This window comes from Mus pahari, chromosome 15 (genome assembly GCF_900095145.1).
Source record: "Mus pahari chromosome 15, PAHARI_EIJ_v1.1, whole genome shotgun sequence".
In the NCBI taxonomy this organism is placed as follows: domain Eukaryota; kingdom Metazoa; phylum Chordata; class Mammalia; order Rodentia; family Muridae; genus Mus; species Mus pahari.
The window spans coordinates 27,455,789-27,472,513 of record NC_034604.1 but is presented as its reverse complement, the minus strand read 5'-3'; the positions used below and the strand labels follow the sequence as shown (position 1 = coordinate 27,472,513).

General features: G+C 39.5%; 1 protein-coding gene across 2 annotated transcripts in view; it reads right to left on the bottom strand.

Moving 5' to 3' along the window:
- Nucleotides 1-16,725, bottom strand: part of Map3k2 (mitogen-activated protein kinase kinase kinase 2) — a 73,021-nt gene that overhangs the window by 14,699 nt on the left and 41,597 nt on the right. The window contains exons 7-15 of one of the 2 annotated variants that reach the window (XM_021214537.2): nt 16,613-16,700; nt 13,191-13,321; nt 11,978-12,057; nt 10,915-10,982; nt 10,676-10,768; nt 8,457-8,663; nt 3,266-3,414; nt 2,190-2,321; nt 43-172 (exon numbers count right to left, since the gene is read on the bottom strand). In XM_021214537.2, coding sequence (XP_021070196.1) covers nt 43-172; nt 2,190-2,321; nt 3,266-3,414; nt 8,457-8,663; nt 10,676-10,768; nt 10,915-10,982; nt 11,978-12,057; nt 13,191-13,321; nt 16,613-16,700 — 1,078 coding nt within the window. The remainder of the gene's footprint in view (nt 1-42; nt 173-2,189; nt 2,322-3,265; nt 3,415-8,456; nt 8,664-10,675; nt 10,769-10,914; nt 10,983-11,977; nt 12,058-13,190; nt 13,322-16,612; nt 16,701-16,725) is intronic. The other variant, XM_029546823.1, reaches the window with a different exon arrangement.

Below are 16,725 nucleotides of genomic sequence, written 5' to 3'. Positions count from 1 at the left end.
CAAACCAAACTGTATTTAAAGTAAAAGTAAATCATGGCTTACCTTTGATATCTCTATGGACAATCATATTACTATGCAAATAATGGACCCCCTCCAGAATCTGACGGGTGTACTTCCTCGTCACATTCTCAGTAAGAGCTCCGTAGGCTTTTAGTTGGTCCTTAATTGAACCCTAGAATAAAAGAAAATAACTAAACCTTCAGTTTAAAATAAAAACTGCTGCTAAACCCTTACTTTTAAGAGAATCCTACTTCAATGCTGAGAGATTCTTAGTGGAGAGGACAGGAGTTCTCAGGAAAATAACTGTGCATAGTTTCTGTTCTTTCAGATTACTTACGTTTAACTAATTTCTTTGAAATTAACAAATTATAAGGTTTCCATATTTGTAAAACCTTTAATACAACCCCAATTTGTTTTCGAAAATAATGTTTAAGCTAACTTACACTGGAAGCAGAATATCTGAAAACATAATAGCAAATAAATCTAGTGAGTAGTAGTAGGGTCACTATAACAACGATGCATAACGGTAAGAGTTACTGATGTTGTGTGACATCAACACTACAACAGCACTACCAGGTACTGATCTGCAGGTTTGAAAGGTAACCTTGTACCCTCAACATGGAACTCTAGCCATCTACTACCATAAAGACCCATAAATCAAATTTCTCCTTCCTAATTCACTCTACTAATTATGAGACTACTGGTTTTTTTCCTTTTTAGTTTTTTAAAAATCATTTTTGTCAAGTCTAGGTTGGCTTTGAACTTGAACTCCTAACCTAACCCTACCTCTACCCCCTGAGTGCTGTGTTCACAGAAGTGTGCCTCCATGCCTGGGGTAAGGCACCTGTCTCTTAATGAGTAAAGATGCTAACTGCCATCTTGAAATTTTATTAGAATTAAAATTTACTCTACATATACAAAAAGAAGGAATATACAGTGGTCACAATTTCATTTTACAATTATGAATGAAATCACTGCCACATTCTCCTGCAATAATTATTGTCTCCAAGACTCTGTCTGCGAACCTAGGCCTATTCCTGTAAGCTTCTAGTCTCCAGACAAATCTAACCTAGGCCTAGAATGTTTTCAGCCTCTGAGACTTACTGCTGAATAAGCTCACCCTTTCTAGTTCTTTCTAAACTCTGGCTGGCTGGTTTAACTCAGCTGGTTCAACTCAACTCCTCTCCAAGCTGACTGATTCAAATTAGCTTCTCTGAGCTTCTGACTGAATTGCTCTACTTGGCCTCAAACTAACTTTGGCAATCTATTCTAATCTTTTGGCTTCTCATTCTCTGGTCCATTCAATCTTTACCTATGTCTAGCTTGTTTTCACTTTGCGACCTGTCTCTCTATAACTGTCCCAGTAAAACTGCTCGCTCGCATGCCCATGCCCTCCCTCACGCGCTCGCGCTCTCTCTCTCTCTCTCTGTCTGTCTCTCTGTCTCTCTCTCTCTGTCTCTCTGTCTCTGTCTCTCTCTCTCCTTTCTCTCCTTTCCACCCTCCCTCCCTCTCTCAACTTGCCTCTCCTTCCTGTCTGTTCCCATGTGAGTTGGGCATATCCTATCTCTGACTCAGTTCTTTCTCTGATTCATCACTTTGCCCCTCAATTAGATATCACTTTCAAACATGGCTGCTTCCTTCTATATATTAACTTTACATTCATTGCTTGGTATGAAAGATGTGTACTAACGGTGTATCTGTATTCCAGCCAGAGGGATTAAAGGTGCCGTTTGTGTGGCTGCATTCCAGCCAGATCATACAGACCTAGAAGGCCTTAGGATATGGTCAGAGTAGCCATGTTGCTGGATTTAAAAAAAAACAAACATATATATATATGTATATGTATATGTATATGTATATATGCACATACATACATATATGTGTGTAATATGCATACATATATGTGTATATACATATTATCATGTTTAATATATACTATATATGTATAATAGTATATAATATATATTTAAAATTTGGATAATGTTTAAAATAGAATATTCCTATGTACCAGTATTACATCTCAGATACTTTCTTATCTACAAGAAAAACTGAAACTTTACACTAGATGATGATCAGCAGTTCTACAGTAAGCAGTCAATGTCAGGTACAGACGTTCATCTGTGACACAGCATATCAAAAGACTGAACTGAAGTCTCTTCACCTTATTTGTAAAAGGAATGTGAACTTACCCCTGGCATATACTCCATAAAGATGGAAAGGGTTTTCTCCTGAGGATCCCTCAAACAGCCATAATACTGAACAATTCGCTCATGCAACAAGTTTTTCAACAACTGAATTTCACACTCAAGTGCATTTACTTCCTGAAAGACAGAACTCCTGCTAAGTCTTTTTAAAACAGATTTCACTACACTTCTCTGAATGTCTACTCTATGTGTATGTTTGCACATGCACCATGGAAACCATGGAGAGGTCAGCGACAACCTGCAGGAATTTGTTCTCTCCTTCAACCATGTGGGTCCCTGGGAGGTGGGTTCTGGGAACTGGGTGGCAAGTACCTTTACCTGCTAAACAATTTCACTGACGCCGTGTTAAGTCTTTATAGCATAATACAAGCAAAACACTCTTAGCTCACGGACTATCATGGTGATATCATTATGAAATGTTTACTGTTACATACAACATTTTAGTCTCTAACCAATATATTTTTTTAATTTTAATTTTTTAACGTATGTGAATTTGTCTGGGTGTGTCTGGACCACATGTGTGCAGTGCTCTCAGAGGCCAGAAGAGGGTAATCCACCATCTCTGGATATGGAGTTAAGAGAGAGTTGTGAGCCTCCACGTAGGTACTGCACACTGAGCCTGGGTCTTTTCTAAGAACAGTCAATGTTCTCCACTGCAAGCCATGTCTCCAGACCTCGATGCCTTTTCTTTAAGAGCCACGGCTGCATGCTAAGGCAACAGCAAGTCAGCCTAGAAATACAACTGAAGCACTAACACAGCTGGCCATTTCCCACAATCCCCAAATTCCACCATATGTTGTTATATTACATTTTAAAACTTTGTATATACATTCAGTCAGTCTTAGGAAGGGGTGTGCACACACACCATAGCACACTGTGGCTGTCAGAGAACAATGTGGGAGTTGGCTCTCCTCTTCTGCCATGTGGGCTCTGGGTAAAGAATTATGTCTCTCTGCTTGAAGCAATCTGATTAGTCCTGCTTTTGTTTTTGCTTTGTTTCCCCTCCAAAGAAAAAAAAAGCTTTTACAGTGGCCAGGTGGTCCGCGCGATGCCTTTTTTACCTTGCTGGTCTCTGGGCTGTCAGGGTTAAACTGAACTTGTTTAACAGCCAGCTCTCTTCCGGTATCAACATCATAGCAGAGGTAGACCCTACCAAAAGCTCCTTGGCCAAGCAGCTTGCCCAGTCTCCAGTTGGTTGGAGCCCGAGGTGCTGAAAAAGAACACATTCCTAAAATGAAATGTGATGCACTCAGATCCCTGAACATTCTAGATCCAAGGGGAAATGATGACCACCCAAATCTTTCAAAAATGGTCTCCTTATACTAAGGATTCTAACTAAAAGTTTGTTCTCATGACTCATTTTTCCCAAATGCAAATGTGACAGCCATCTTTCACTCAATCTAAAATACATCGACTATATGATACCCTATTTTTCCATATTTTACTACAGCAAATTACAAATATTTATAAATAGTCTTGTCAGACCCAAACAAAGAAGTAACAAAGAAGTCTGGAAAAAGTATCATTTCCACTCTCTATAGGAGAATCCAGGCAATATATAAAATTACAACTTTAATTTATGTATATGAGTGTTTTCCCTGCATGTGTGCATATTATGCACCACATGCATACAGTGCCCAAAGAAACCAGAAAAGGGCACAGGTCTTACCCAGAACTGGAATTACAGATAGTTATAAGCTGCCTCTAGAGTGCTAAGAATCAAACCTAGATCCTCTGAAAGAGCAGCCAGTACTTTTAACTACTGAACCATCTCTCTCCAGACCCTATAACTATATATATATATATATATATATATATATATATATATATAATTTATTTATTTTTGAGACTGTCTCATTATGTGGCCCTGGCTTCCTTATAACTTGCTATATAGTTCAGGCTGGCCTTGAACTTTTGGTATGCCTGCTCCCAAGTATTGAAATTGTAGTTGTGTACCACTCTGCCTGGAAAAAAAAATCGTAACTTTTACTGAAGATTTTTGATCAGAGTACAGGGTACCCAATTAACCTAAAATCTAAGGAAAAGGAGGCACTCTAAACAAAGATGAACAAGAAATAGTGACTCACAGAGAAGAGCCCATTCCAGCAAGTAAGGAATGTCAGGCCCCACTAGAACACGCGTGGCCGCCAGAACAGTACTGAACCCCAGGAAAAGCAAATATACATGGGGTCCTACTTGTGCAATATCTGCTGTTTATCTCGTCCTTGGATCACTTACAGAAGTGAGAGATCACAGAGAACCACATTTGGTGGTCAAGGTTAGAGAATGGAATGGTCCTGTGATAGCTGGCCATGGTGACATATAATTTTAATCCTATAACTAAGAAGGCAGAGGCAAGTGGATCCCCCCCTAACAGTTCCAGGGCACCAAGGCTATAAAGTGAGAGCTGTACCCAAAAACAAAAACTGTCTTAAACTTCTTGAAGAAGAGTGAAAAGCCTGTTACCGCCATGTTAAAGCAGTGGAAAAGGAAAAGACACAAACCAACAACTCAGATTAAGAGATGAAAATCTATGGCCCTGGTCATCAAGAGTTTCTCCACTGCAGAAAAGTAGGAAGGGTCTGTGACAAAGCTGATCTCTGAAAACAAAGAAATGAGGTCTGCCCAGGAGCGAAGGCAGGCAAACTGTCTCCCTTAGGCTAGGCTTTGAAAAGTAGCAACAACCTCCTGCTCAGAGCAGGATGAGGGTACAGCTTCCTTCTCTGAGAAGCAAGCACAACTAAAGGACCACATGCTGGGGCTAGAGAACTATCATCTAGAAAACCATCTCTGCAAAGCTCTAGGGGAATTCCAAGTCCAAGGTGCACAGGTGCAGGGGCAATCAAAACCACCAACCCAGTAAAATGGGACTATACTGACTCAAACCCTCACGGAAATCAACAAGGCAGAAGACTTGTGCATATGCCTGGGCATGAACTTTGTTTATCTCAGTCTTCATGATCCTATAAGTGATGTCTGTCACTCCATGTAAAACTGTAAGACACATAAAAATCAAACTTAAAACACAAACCAACAAACAAATACACAAATATATACAAACAACACACATACACCAGGCGTAGTGGAGCGCACTCAGGAGGCAGAGGTAGAAGGATCTCTGAGTTCAAAGCCAGCTTCATCTACAGAGGGAGTTATAGGACAGCCAAGGCCACATAGAGAGAATCTGTCAGAGAGGGAGGGGGTTACAAAAGGAAGCAATCAACATAACCAGACTCAAGATGAGTCAGGAAATTTAAAATAATTTTCAATAGACAGAGGATATGGCTTAGTAGAATGGTGCACAAAACATGGTTTTCTGAGCATTTGGTTGGTTGGTTGGTTGGCTGGTTGGTTTGTTGATTTTCTTCAGACAGAGTTTCTCTGTGCAAACCCTGGCTATCCTGGAACTCACTCTGTAGACCAGGTAAGCCTCAAACTCCGAGATCTATCAGCCTCTGCTTCCCAAGGGCTAGGAATAAAGGCATGTGCCACCACTGCCTGGCTTTCACTGGGTTTAATCTCTACAGCCATACACAAAAGCAACTTAAAATTAAAGTAAAAACACAAAACATATGGTGGCGAAGAGGTGGTTCAGCAAATCAGAGTGCTTGCTGCTCTTGCAGAGGACTCACATTAGATGGCTCACCATCACCTGTAACTCCAGCTCCAAAGGATTCTCTCTTATTTTAAAAGGGGTCAACATATTAAAGATCTGGATGGTAGACAACATGAAAGACCGGATATACAGTCAAATGAAACTGTTGGAATGAATATGTCCCCTCAATAAGATCATAAACAGGTAAACCCTCAAGTCCCAGCACTTGGGAGGTGAACACATGAAGATCAACAGCTCAAGGCCATCTTGGTCACCTTCCAATACCCATGGGATTTGAGGCCAGTCTAGAATACATGTCAAGATTCTGCCTCACAAAAGAGGGATTTCTCAAAGGAGAGCATGAGAGAGAACAATATGAGGGCACAGGGGTGGAGTAGCAGCACAGAGCACAGGACCAACAGGAGGTCTGAGAAGCAGCCAGAGAGGAAAGAAAATACTATTTGCTGAAGAAGACAAAGACTGAAAGTGAAATCCTCCTTGAAAAATATATGGGCCAGAAGACGAGGGATAATTTGAAAGCACTGGTTTTTATACTCTATTTCTTTAGAAAATTTATATGCAGAAAAATATCTTTCAGAAAATGAAGGGAAAAATACCTTTCAAACAAATAAATATTAAATGAATGCATTGCCAATAGACTTGTATTACCAAAAGAAAGGGTAAATTCAGTTCTTCAAGCAAGACTATTATACCTAACTGAATCTTGACTCTAAATAAACTGAAGGTATGAACAAAACACATATAAAAGATTTTCTTTCCTTCTTTGTTTATGTGTACAGGTGTTTTGCCTGTATGTATGTGTGTGTGTGTGTGTGTGTGTGTGTGTGTGTGTGTGTGTGTATATATATATATATATATATATATATATATATATATATATATACACATTTAGATATAGATATATAGATATATGCACCTTATGTTTGCCTACTGTACTCGGAGCCCAGAAGAAGGCCCTGGATCCTCTGGAACTGGAGTGACAGTCAGTTGTGAGCTGGGAACTGAGCCCAGATCCTCTGGGAAAGTAGCCAGTGTTCTTAACTGCTGAGCCACTGCTCCAGACCCTTCCCTCCTTATTGTCAATCTCATTAAAGACAGAAGTCAAGAACAAAGTAAATGCAAGGTAGTAACCAAAACAAGGCTTTAGACTATGGAATATTTGTTACAATATCTATCTTCAGGCCAGTGATGAAGATGCTGGGGATAAAGTTCAAATCCTAGCCAGGCATGGTGGTGCATGCCTTTAATCTCAGCACTTGGAAGGCAGAGACAGGCAGATTTCTGAGTTCGAGGCCAGCCTGGTCTACAGAGTGATCAGGACAGCCAGGGCTATGCTGATTTCATTCACCATGATGTCCTATTTCCACTACTTCAATAAGATCGCCTCACATCAGGAAAGTGAGATGTTTCCAGAAAGGATTAACTGAAAAGGAAAGACCCAACCTGAATGTTGGGTCATTCTCCCTTGGGCTGGGAATCCCAAAAAGGATAAAAGAACAAAATGAACCAGGACCATCAAGCTTCCTGACTGCAGACTAAATGTGAGCAGCCTCTCCATGCTCCACTACCATGCTTTTCCTTCTACAATGGACTCTATCCCCAACGCTCGTCAGTCAAAACAAACTCTTAAGTTGGTCTGGTCAAGTATTTTGTCACAGCAACAAGAAACAAGCTAATGTATATTCTTAACAAGTGTTACAGGTGTAACACTAACTCCTCCACACCACAAATTCACACACATAAAAATACACACACACACACACACACACACACATACACACACACACACACATATGCACGTACAGACGTACAGACAGACACATGCACATACAAACTGATATACTCAAAAATAAGAATGGGACTATAGAGATGGCAACTCAGTGCTGATGGAACTATTTTGGAAAGTTATGGAAACTTGAGTAGGTGGAGCCTTGGTAGAGGAGGTTTATCACTGGTCAGGAGGGTGCCTCTGAAGGTTATATCTCACCTCCCTAAGCCTAAGTCTAAACCTAACCCTGAGCCTAAGTGTAAACCATCCAAGTTCCACATGTCTAGTCCTGCTTGTCATCCCCTATGAGGTTCGTATGTCCTCTCTACGTCCTACTGTGTCTCCTCTACCAGTGCTTGCACCACAATGGTACTCTGCCTCAGCACAGACCAAGCATCAATGAGCCAAGGACCATAGACTAAAACCTTGCACCAAAATAAACCTTTCCCTTAAGTTGTTTTGGTAAGATACTGAATCAGTAATGAACACAGGCATCTAGTAAATCTCTAAGCATATTTATGATCTAGATTAAATGCTATACTGTAACTTTTTTCTCCACAAACCAATCTCTTCATTAGGCTCTTACAAATCGCATACAAAGTCTCAGTGCTTAACATCTAGTCTAGACATGTAGACTAGAATGGGTGAGAACAATTAGTAACAATTTTCCTAAAAAAAAAAAAAAAAAGTGAAGAGCAATTTGCTAAGCTAGTTAGCAGTAATACACACATCTGATAGCATAGCCACCTTTAAAAACATACCACTACCTCTTATGAAGAGAGTCATTTTTCCCCGAGTTCTGACTTGCCATCTACTCCTGTTAACACAAAACTATGCAGTGTTTCTGCTACACATTTCTATTACTTACAACGGCTGGGTGGGCTGATGTCTGTGACAGTCAAAGTAGGATTGTCTATGTCACTCCCCCGTCTTCTTATTCGACTGTCGTCATACTCCGGGGTAAAGATACTGCTTCCACTACTGGTGCTTAAGGAGTGATCAGTAGGACTGAAACTCACAGGAGACCGGAAACTGGTGCCCTGGGTCCTTCTAGCTCTTGGAAAAGTCTTCCGACCTACAAAGTGAAACCATAATTAACTTATTCCCCATGTACTACACTTTAAAGATACTTAAGCATCTATAGTATGGGAACTAAGACTCTGTCCTGCAAATATAGGCTGAAATAACAATGATTAAGTGTGTGAAGGTGGTAGTGGATATAAATTCAAGTACTCTGTTATGGAAAGTGCACATATACTCACGTGCACATGAAAAAACCCTTCACTTTCACAGAAAAAAACATTTTCATTTCCAATAATGGCTTTAAAATAAACACAAAAACAAATTAGAAAGTTACTGGTAGCAGAGAGGTACTCTCTGTTCTGGTTGTTCTTGTCTTGTCAACTTGACACAAGCAAAAGCCATCAGGGAAGAGGAAATCTCAACTGAGGAACTACCTTCACCAGACGGGCTTTTAAGAAAGTCTGTGGGACACTTTCTGGATTAATGACAGATGTGGGAGGGTCCAGCTCACTGTGGGTGGGGTGACCCCTGGAGAAATGACCCTGAGTTGTGTGTGAAAGCTGTCTGAGCAGGCCATGAGAGCAAGCCAGTAAGCAGCATTTTCCCATGGCCTCTGCTTCAGTTCCTACCTTGACTTCTTTTCATGATGGACTATAACCTGGTAGGCAAAATAAACCCCTTTATCCCCAAGTTGGTTTTGGTCATGATGTTTATCATAGTAGCAGAGAATAAACTAAGACACTGGCACATCTACATTCATCCACAACAGCGAAGAAATGGAAACAGTCTAGATATCCAACAAGATATGGATCATGAAAATGTGATCCACATACTGTGGTGGGTTGAATAGGAATGGCCCCACTAGGCTTATTATAGATTTGAAGGCTTGGACCCCAGTTGATGCGCTATTTGGGAAGTATGAGGAGGTGTGGCTTTGTGGGAGGCAGTGTGTCACTGGGGGTGGGCTTTGAGGTTTCAAATGTCCAAGCCAGGCCCGGTGTCTCCCTTTCCTGCTGCCCTCTGATCCAAATGCAGAATTCTCAGCTATCTCTCCAGCACCATGTCTGCCAGGCTTCCACCACAGCCATAATGAACTGAACCTCTGAAACTTTAAGTCAGCCCCAAAGTGTTTCCTTTAAGAGAGTTACCATGATCGTGGTGTCTCTTCACAGCAATAGAACACTGACTAAGATATGTCTGGTACATGTACATGCATACGGAGATCCAGGTCAACATTGGGTATCTTCTTCAATCACTGTCACCTTTATTATCTATCTATCTATCTATCTATCTATCTATCTATCTATCTATCTATCTATCTATGGCATAATCATGTAATTTATTAATTTCATGTATTTAAGACAGGGTATAACTATGCAATTCTGTAATTCTGATTGGCCTGGAACCCACAATGTAGACCAGGGTGGCCTCTCAAGTGCTAGGTAAAGGCATGGGCCACGTTTATTTTTTTGGCATACAGACTTTGGGTCTCTCACTGACCCTGAGGCTCACTGATTCAGCTATACTAGCCAAGCTTCAGGGGCCTACTTACTCCACACCCTCTCCTCCAAACTCAGGTAAAGGGTGCACACCGCTGTGCCCAGCCTTTATATGGGTTCTGAGGATCTGAATTCAGGTTCCTATGCTTAAGCAGCACACACTTTAACAGTTACCAGTCAGTTACCAGGAAAAACGGTCTCTTGTCCTATTTTTGTTTGTTTGTTTGATTTGAAACCTTACAGCTAGCTGTCCTGGTACAATGCAGACCGGCTGGCCCTGAACTCACAGACCCACCTGACTGCCTCCTGAGTGCTAAGGTACAATGCAGACCAGGCTGGCCCTGAACTCACAGAGATCCACCTGCCTCTGCCTCCTGAGCGCTGAGACTAAAGATGTGTACTACTTACCACTCCTGGCAAAAGCTTATCTCCTTTTTCTTTTAAACCAGAAAATTAAGTGACTGAAAATCAAATTATTTGGTTATCATAAGTATGAGGCTTTTTCAGATGTATGCTCACCTTGTAATGTCTGCTCCTACAGTCTGACTGTAAGTTCGACACTTACCGTCATTATACTCCTGGTGATGGTAGGACACATGGTACCTTCTTGGATACGTCCCTCCTTTTCCAAATTTCTCAAAAATGGGGTTATCATAGTCTGTTAAGTCATAAAAATACTATCATCAAAAGTCAAATATTTTTAATAATAAAAAGCATATTATCATTTTTAATTTTTTCAAAAAATTTCCCCTCCTAGCCAAACCCTGACATGAACATCCAAGCACGTAGACTTTATAGTCTAACCTGAAAACTCCTGATGATTATCTGGGTAGCTCTGCGCCCTAGGCATCCGCGATTTTGGATAGCTTTCTCTATAAATAGAAAATATAAAATTAAATTGAAGGAGGGTATGCAATAAAACAAAAAAAAATTTAAGTAATATCTGTATTTCTACGTGTGTTCGTGTTTGTGTGTGTGTGTGTGTAAAAGAATTCACTTAAATACTAACATAATTTTTTAAAAAGAAAAACCTCTTTTGAAACACTCATTTGGTACATACAGACAAAAACCTAGCTTTTAAATTAAGTGCAGTGGTAAGAATGATATATGTGGAAGCATGGAAGAGTGAAGCACCTGCACATTGGTTCAATGTTGGAAAATCATTTTTTTCCTGAAACTGTTTCTGAATCAACACTAAAGACATATAATCTTAACTTATCAAACATTAATGACAAATATTCAGGAGAGTTCACTAAAAATTTTCACTTTTATTTTTTTTTTTTAGAGGTAGGGCAGAGTAGATTTTCCAAGGCACTGACAGAGAGGTATGGATAAGAGGAAAATGTATGTGAATCTCCTAAGGTGTTTCTATTTTCATAAAGAATCCCAGAGGAGACAAACAAGTAAAGCATTTAATACTAATTCTGTGCTACAGAAGACAGCAAGACAGCAGTGTCCTTCTGAGAACAGTAGAGGGCACCCTGACAAATGCAGATTAGGCACACAGAATAAACAATTTTTTAAAAAATGAAACTGCCAAAACCAATCATGAGAAGTTTTATAAAAGTTTCAAGAGCTGACATAAAGCAATCATATGTAATCATATCTGTTTGCACTTGCTTCAAACACTTTTCAGACAAGCAGAAACAGTAGGAAAAAAACATAATGCAACAACTAATAAAGACATTGAACCCATGAAGTTAAAAGATTTATTCACAGTATAGAAAATTTTACTTGCTGTCAGTGTAGACAATATCATTGAATGACACTCTTCAGAATGTAGAAAAGAATTATTGATAACTCCATATTCTATGTGAATGCATTTTTATCAATATGTACTAAAAAGTAGAACTATAATCATTATTACCCATCCAAAGGACTATCAAGTGATGGACAGCTTCCTGAGCCAGAATTTTCAGGGCTGCTTAAAGACAATGGATCCAGCATCTAGGAAAACAAAGAGTCCACCATGACTCAGCCTGACAGTAACCAAAACTCTCAGCTCCTCCTACACCATGCCTTCCTGGAGGCTGCCATGCTCCTGCCTTGATGATACTAGACTGAACCTCTGAACCTGTGAGCCAGCCCCAATTAAATGTTGTCCTATGTATAAAACAAAAACAAAAACAAACTGTTTGAGGCATGATGTAACATAAACTTCATACATTTAAAGTATATAATGCAATGGTTTCTAGTGTATCAAGAAATGTATACGACTTTCCCACAATTTTATAATTATTTTAGATTCTTCAAAAGGAACAGTAACTGATAACAGCTACTGTCCAGAATTACTCATTTCTAAACATCTTATATAAACAAGCTGGGATTACAGAAATCTTATTTGAGAAAAATATACTTTTCTAGTCAAATAATTGAAGTTAAAGTAGTTTTGCTTACTGAAAGCTGAGCAATGGCCTACTCAGTGGAGACAAACCATCGAGTGACCATGCTACACTAGGAGACATGAAGTGCCACAGTGCTGTGGGCACTGAGACAATGCAAGGACCTAACAGCGACCCCACAAAAACACCTGAGTACTACAAAGCAGAAGCACCTTTACATACTACAGACAGTTCACAGACCGCACTTCATAAAGTAGCTATCATTTTACCCTATCTTTAAAGTATTTATTAAGCCAGCAGTGGTGGTGTATGCCTTCAATACCAGCACTCTAGACTTCAAGGCCAACCTGATCTACAGAGTGAGTTCCTGGACAGTCAGGGCTACACAGAGAAACTCTTACTCAAAAAAACTTAAATAAATAAATAAATAAATTGTTAAGTAATCTGAATGTTAGTTAATTTAAGATTATAAGCCAAATGCATTAAAGACAAAGTACAAAAAAGCCCAGCTTGTTCTAGTACTTTTGATACACCAATACAAAAAGCTATATATAAATTAATGGGCAGTTTATAATAACTTTTTGACTTAAGATACATTGATTAGAGAAAATGTATACACACACACACACACACACACACACACACACACACACCATCCTTGGTGTCTGCCAAATCACATTGGTCACCTGACCAGTGTATCTTAACATACAGTGAAAACCAGCACCCAGTCTGGCTTACTTGGTCCATGCTCTCTGGAATGAACTCTCCTTCACTGTTGATGCTGGTGAAGGACCCATTCCGGGCAATCTGGTGTAGTTCGTCTGGAATGTACCCTGGAGGAGGGGAACTTCTATCCCTATTAGGGGGACCTCAAAAGAAAAAATTATAAAGTTTTATCCTTGTCAGCAAGGAAATTCATTTTTGTTTCAATTAATTAGGTCTCATTTCTAACTACATTAAAAAAATAACTTCAGCAAATAGAATCCAGTATTTACAAAAGTTAATCAGAATGTTCAGATTCAGATCTTTTTAAAACCTTTCTAAATTCACACTCTACATAACCTCAGTAGAATATGCTAATTCATACTCAAGTTTTTCTGACTGTTGACAACCATGGGCTGATGACACACTATAGAATCTTATGCCACAGCTTTGGAATTTCCAAAGACAATTTATATCTGCTTATATTTAACATAATCTATGACTAGTGTCTCCATATAGGAAAGGAATAAGGGCTCTGCAATCAGGGCATGGTTTAAATCCCAGAGCAGGTTACCATCTTAGTGCCTGGCAACTGGTGTGTTCTCACATCAAAGAACACAGTACTACATCACTTCTTGGTAAAGTCATTCACTATAAACATGCTATGTACATTGAGCTCCATGGTATTCTTCCCATTAACTGTCTTTTACTCTTTAGACACCTGAAGTAAGAGTGCTTTTTCGTTATTCAGCAGACTTTGTATTTAGTATTTTTCATTTAGTATCCTGGATTTTATTTTTTATTACTTAAAACTAGGTTTTTGTAGTAAGCTATATTCTTTTTACTTAAATCTCTTCATAATTTTCCAGGTGTAGTAGCATACATCTTTAATGCCAGCACTCAGGAGGCAAAGGTTGGCAAATCTCTAAGTTCAAATCCAGCCTGGTCTATATAGATAGTCTCAGAATAGCTAGTCCTATATAGTAAGATATACTATATAGTATATACTATATAGTAAGCCCCTAGAATCCTCATAGTTTAAGAAAAAGTAGAGGGGAGCCTGGCAGTTATTTAATTACCTGGTTCACAAAGTTTATTAACCAAGTTGTTGGCTTTCCTTGCAGTATTTTTAAAAGCAAACAAACATATAAATGTTCTTCTATTTAAGTTTAAATAAAAAAAAGAAAAGAAAAGAAAGAAGCATATGTAAAGGGGTCACCTGTTAAGTAGGGAGACGGAGCAAGACAATACCCATCTGTTGTCTGCAAAGGGGTGCGTGCTAAGCTTTAAGTGGAGCTCATGTAGGCTTTGTAACACCTACAGCTATAGTCAGTACTGAATCCCTGATATTTTCATCTTTCTGCATACTTTTTTTAATTATAGAGCAATTTTTTAAATTATACATGCAACTAAAAGGAGACTGAGAAAGAGAAGACTGAGAAGCTATAAAAGTTTCTCCATCCAATTATTTGATAACTCATATTTCTTCATATTCATTTAATGGGCATGTTAACACACTCATAGTAGTTCTGCACGATTTTCAGTTTTTTCCTTATCCTGGCACCAAAGTCAAACACCAAGAGTACTTAGTAGTGGGTTAGTATTGAGGTGATCAAAGGGCAATTTAAGCAGTGCACGGAAGCTTCCCTGTCTAACAACTGAAATGTAGTGGCTGTTTTCCTTCCACAAAGAAGGCTAGCAGCTGTGCCTCAGCTGGAAAAGAGCTCTGTCTACAGTGTGCTGGTTATGGCTCTCAGCCCAGTCTAAAGGCAAGGGCAAGTTACTGGTCACATACCGAGAGTAACAGTGCCAGTTTGATTCCCATAACTCAAACATTCTCTCAGTTTTTGGTAGTGGTGGTGGTGGTATTGTTTTGGTTTTGGTTTTGCTTTTTAGTAATCCCAAATATATCAGAGTAAGGACAAAAAGAGTAAGCTCTATTTGTGTATCATCTTTGTGGGTCACTTCTCTAGTTTTCTGAAACAGACTCACGTGAGACAAAACACCTAAAAAAAGTGGTCATAAAACAACTTCTTCTAGGCCCCTATACACTTGAGGCCGACATGCAGCTAGGTCTTCCTGTGGACCTCTGACTCTGCTCCTGTCTCTGAACCCCCTTCCCCTGGCGGGGCTGCCTTGTCTGGCCGCAGTGGGAGAGGATGTGCTTAGTTCTGCTGCTGCAACTTTATGTGCCAGGGCAGGCTGGTACCCATAGGAGGCTCTGTTGGGAGGATAGGACAGGGAGGAGGGGTGGCTACAACTGGGGTGTAAAGTGAATAAATAAATTTTTAAAAAGCAGCTGCTTCTAGAAAATAAAAGAAAAACAACTGCTCTAGTTACTCACATGCTAACTGAATCTTTTCATTTATTGTCATCGCTAATTCTCCAAGTGTCTTACTCTGTCCTGCTCTTGTTTTCTCCTCCCTAATTATCTGTCTCTCCTCTCCAACTTCCCCTTTCAAATGTATGCCTCAGTACAAGAACTCATGCTGGAATGACTATATCCTTTACCCTATCTGTTAAAAATAATTGTACCAACTGTTCTTTAAGCAATGAAATTTTTATTTTGTCTTTTTTTTTTTTTTGGTATTTTTAATGATACTTGAAGAATTTACTTTATAACTTTTATTTCTGTGCATGTGTGAGTCTACACACATGCGTGGTCATGTGCATATGAGTGCCAGAAGAGGCCAAAAAATAATGTTGGATCCCCTAGACCAAGAGTCACAGGTAGCTATGAGTCACCTGACACTGGTTCTAAGAATCAAACTTTGGTCCTCTGCAAAAAGAAAACACTCTTAACCACATCTCTCCAGCTCCTTGTCAATGTTTTTACGGCAACAAGCATGGCAGATTCAGGACATGCCGAGCACAGGCTCAGGAAGGCCACTTCACAATATATAGTCCACAGAATCTTTATTTCCTTTTATCAGAAGCTTAGGGATATGGAATGCATTACTGATGATAAATACAACAGGATACTGAGAGACAATAGTAAAACACAGTCTATATATTCTTAGCCATTTTCATATTGACAGTACATCCTGGAAACACCTAAGACTCCAGGAACGTAGAACACGAGTCAGTCTACTCACATTAATGTCCTAGAGTTACTCTCCCTCTACTCGTATCACACAGAAGCATCTAGCTCACTCATTTCTATGTCCTACAGTTACATCCTCCCTCTATTAAAATGACTAAAACCTCTTCAAGATTGTACTTGAATTTTTGAATACTGAAGTATTCTGTGTAGAAAGAAAAACTTTAAATTGGTTATTGCTAGTCCTACAATATGTAAAATTAATTTCTCAGGAACATCAGATAAGACCAAGTGGCTAAAGCATGTAACTGCAGAGACTACCGAGACAGGGTGCTAGTTTCAGGGATCTATTTCATGTCACCACACAGTGAAAGAAGAGAAGGGTCACTGGTTTCGTACTCAGACCCGCCTTTCTCACCTGCTACGGACAGCCGCTTTTTCCTCTCCGCACCAAGTGGCGTATGATTCAAATCTTCTGGTGACGGTGATGGCTCTAAGTTAGTAGCCTAGAAGAGAAAAGGGCAATTGATG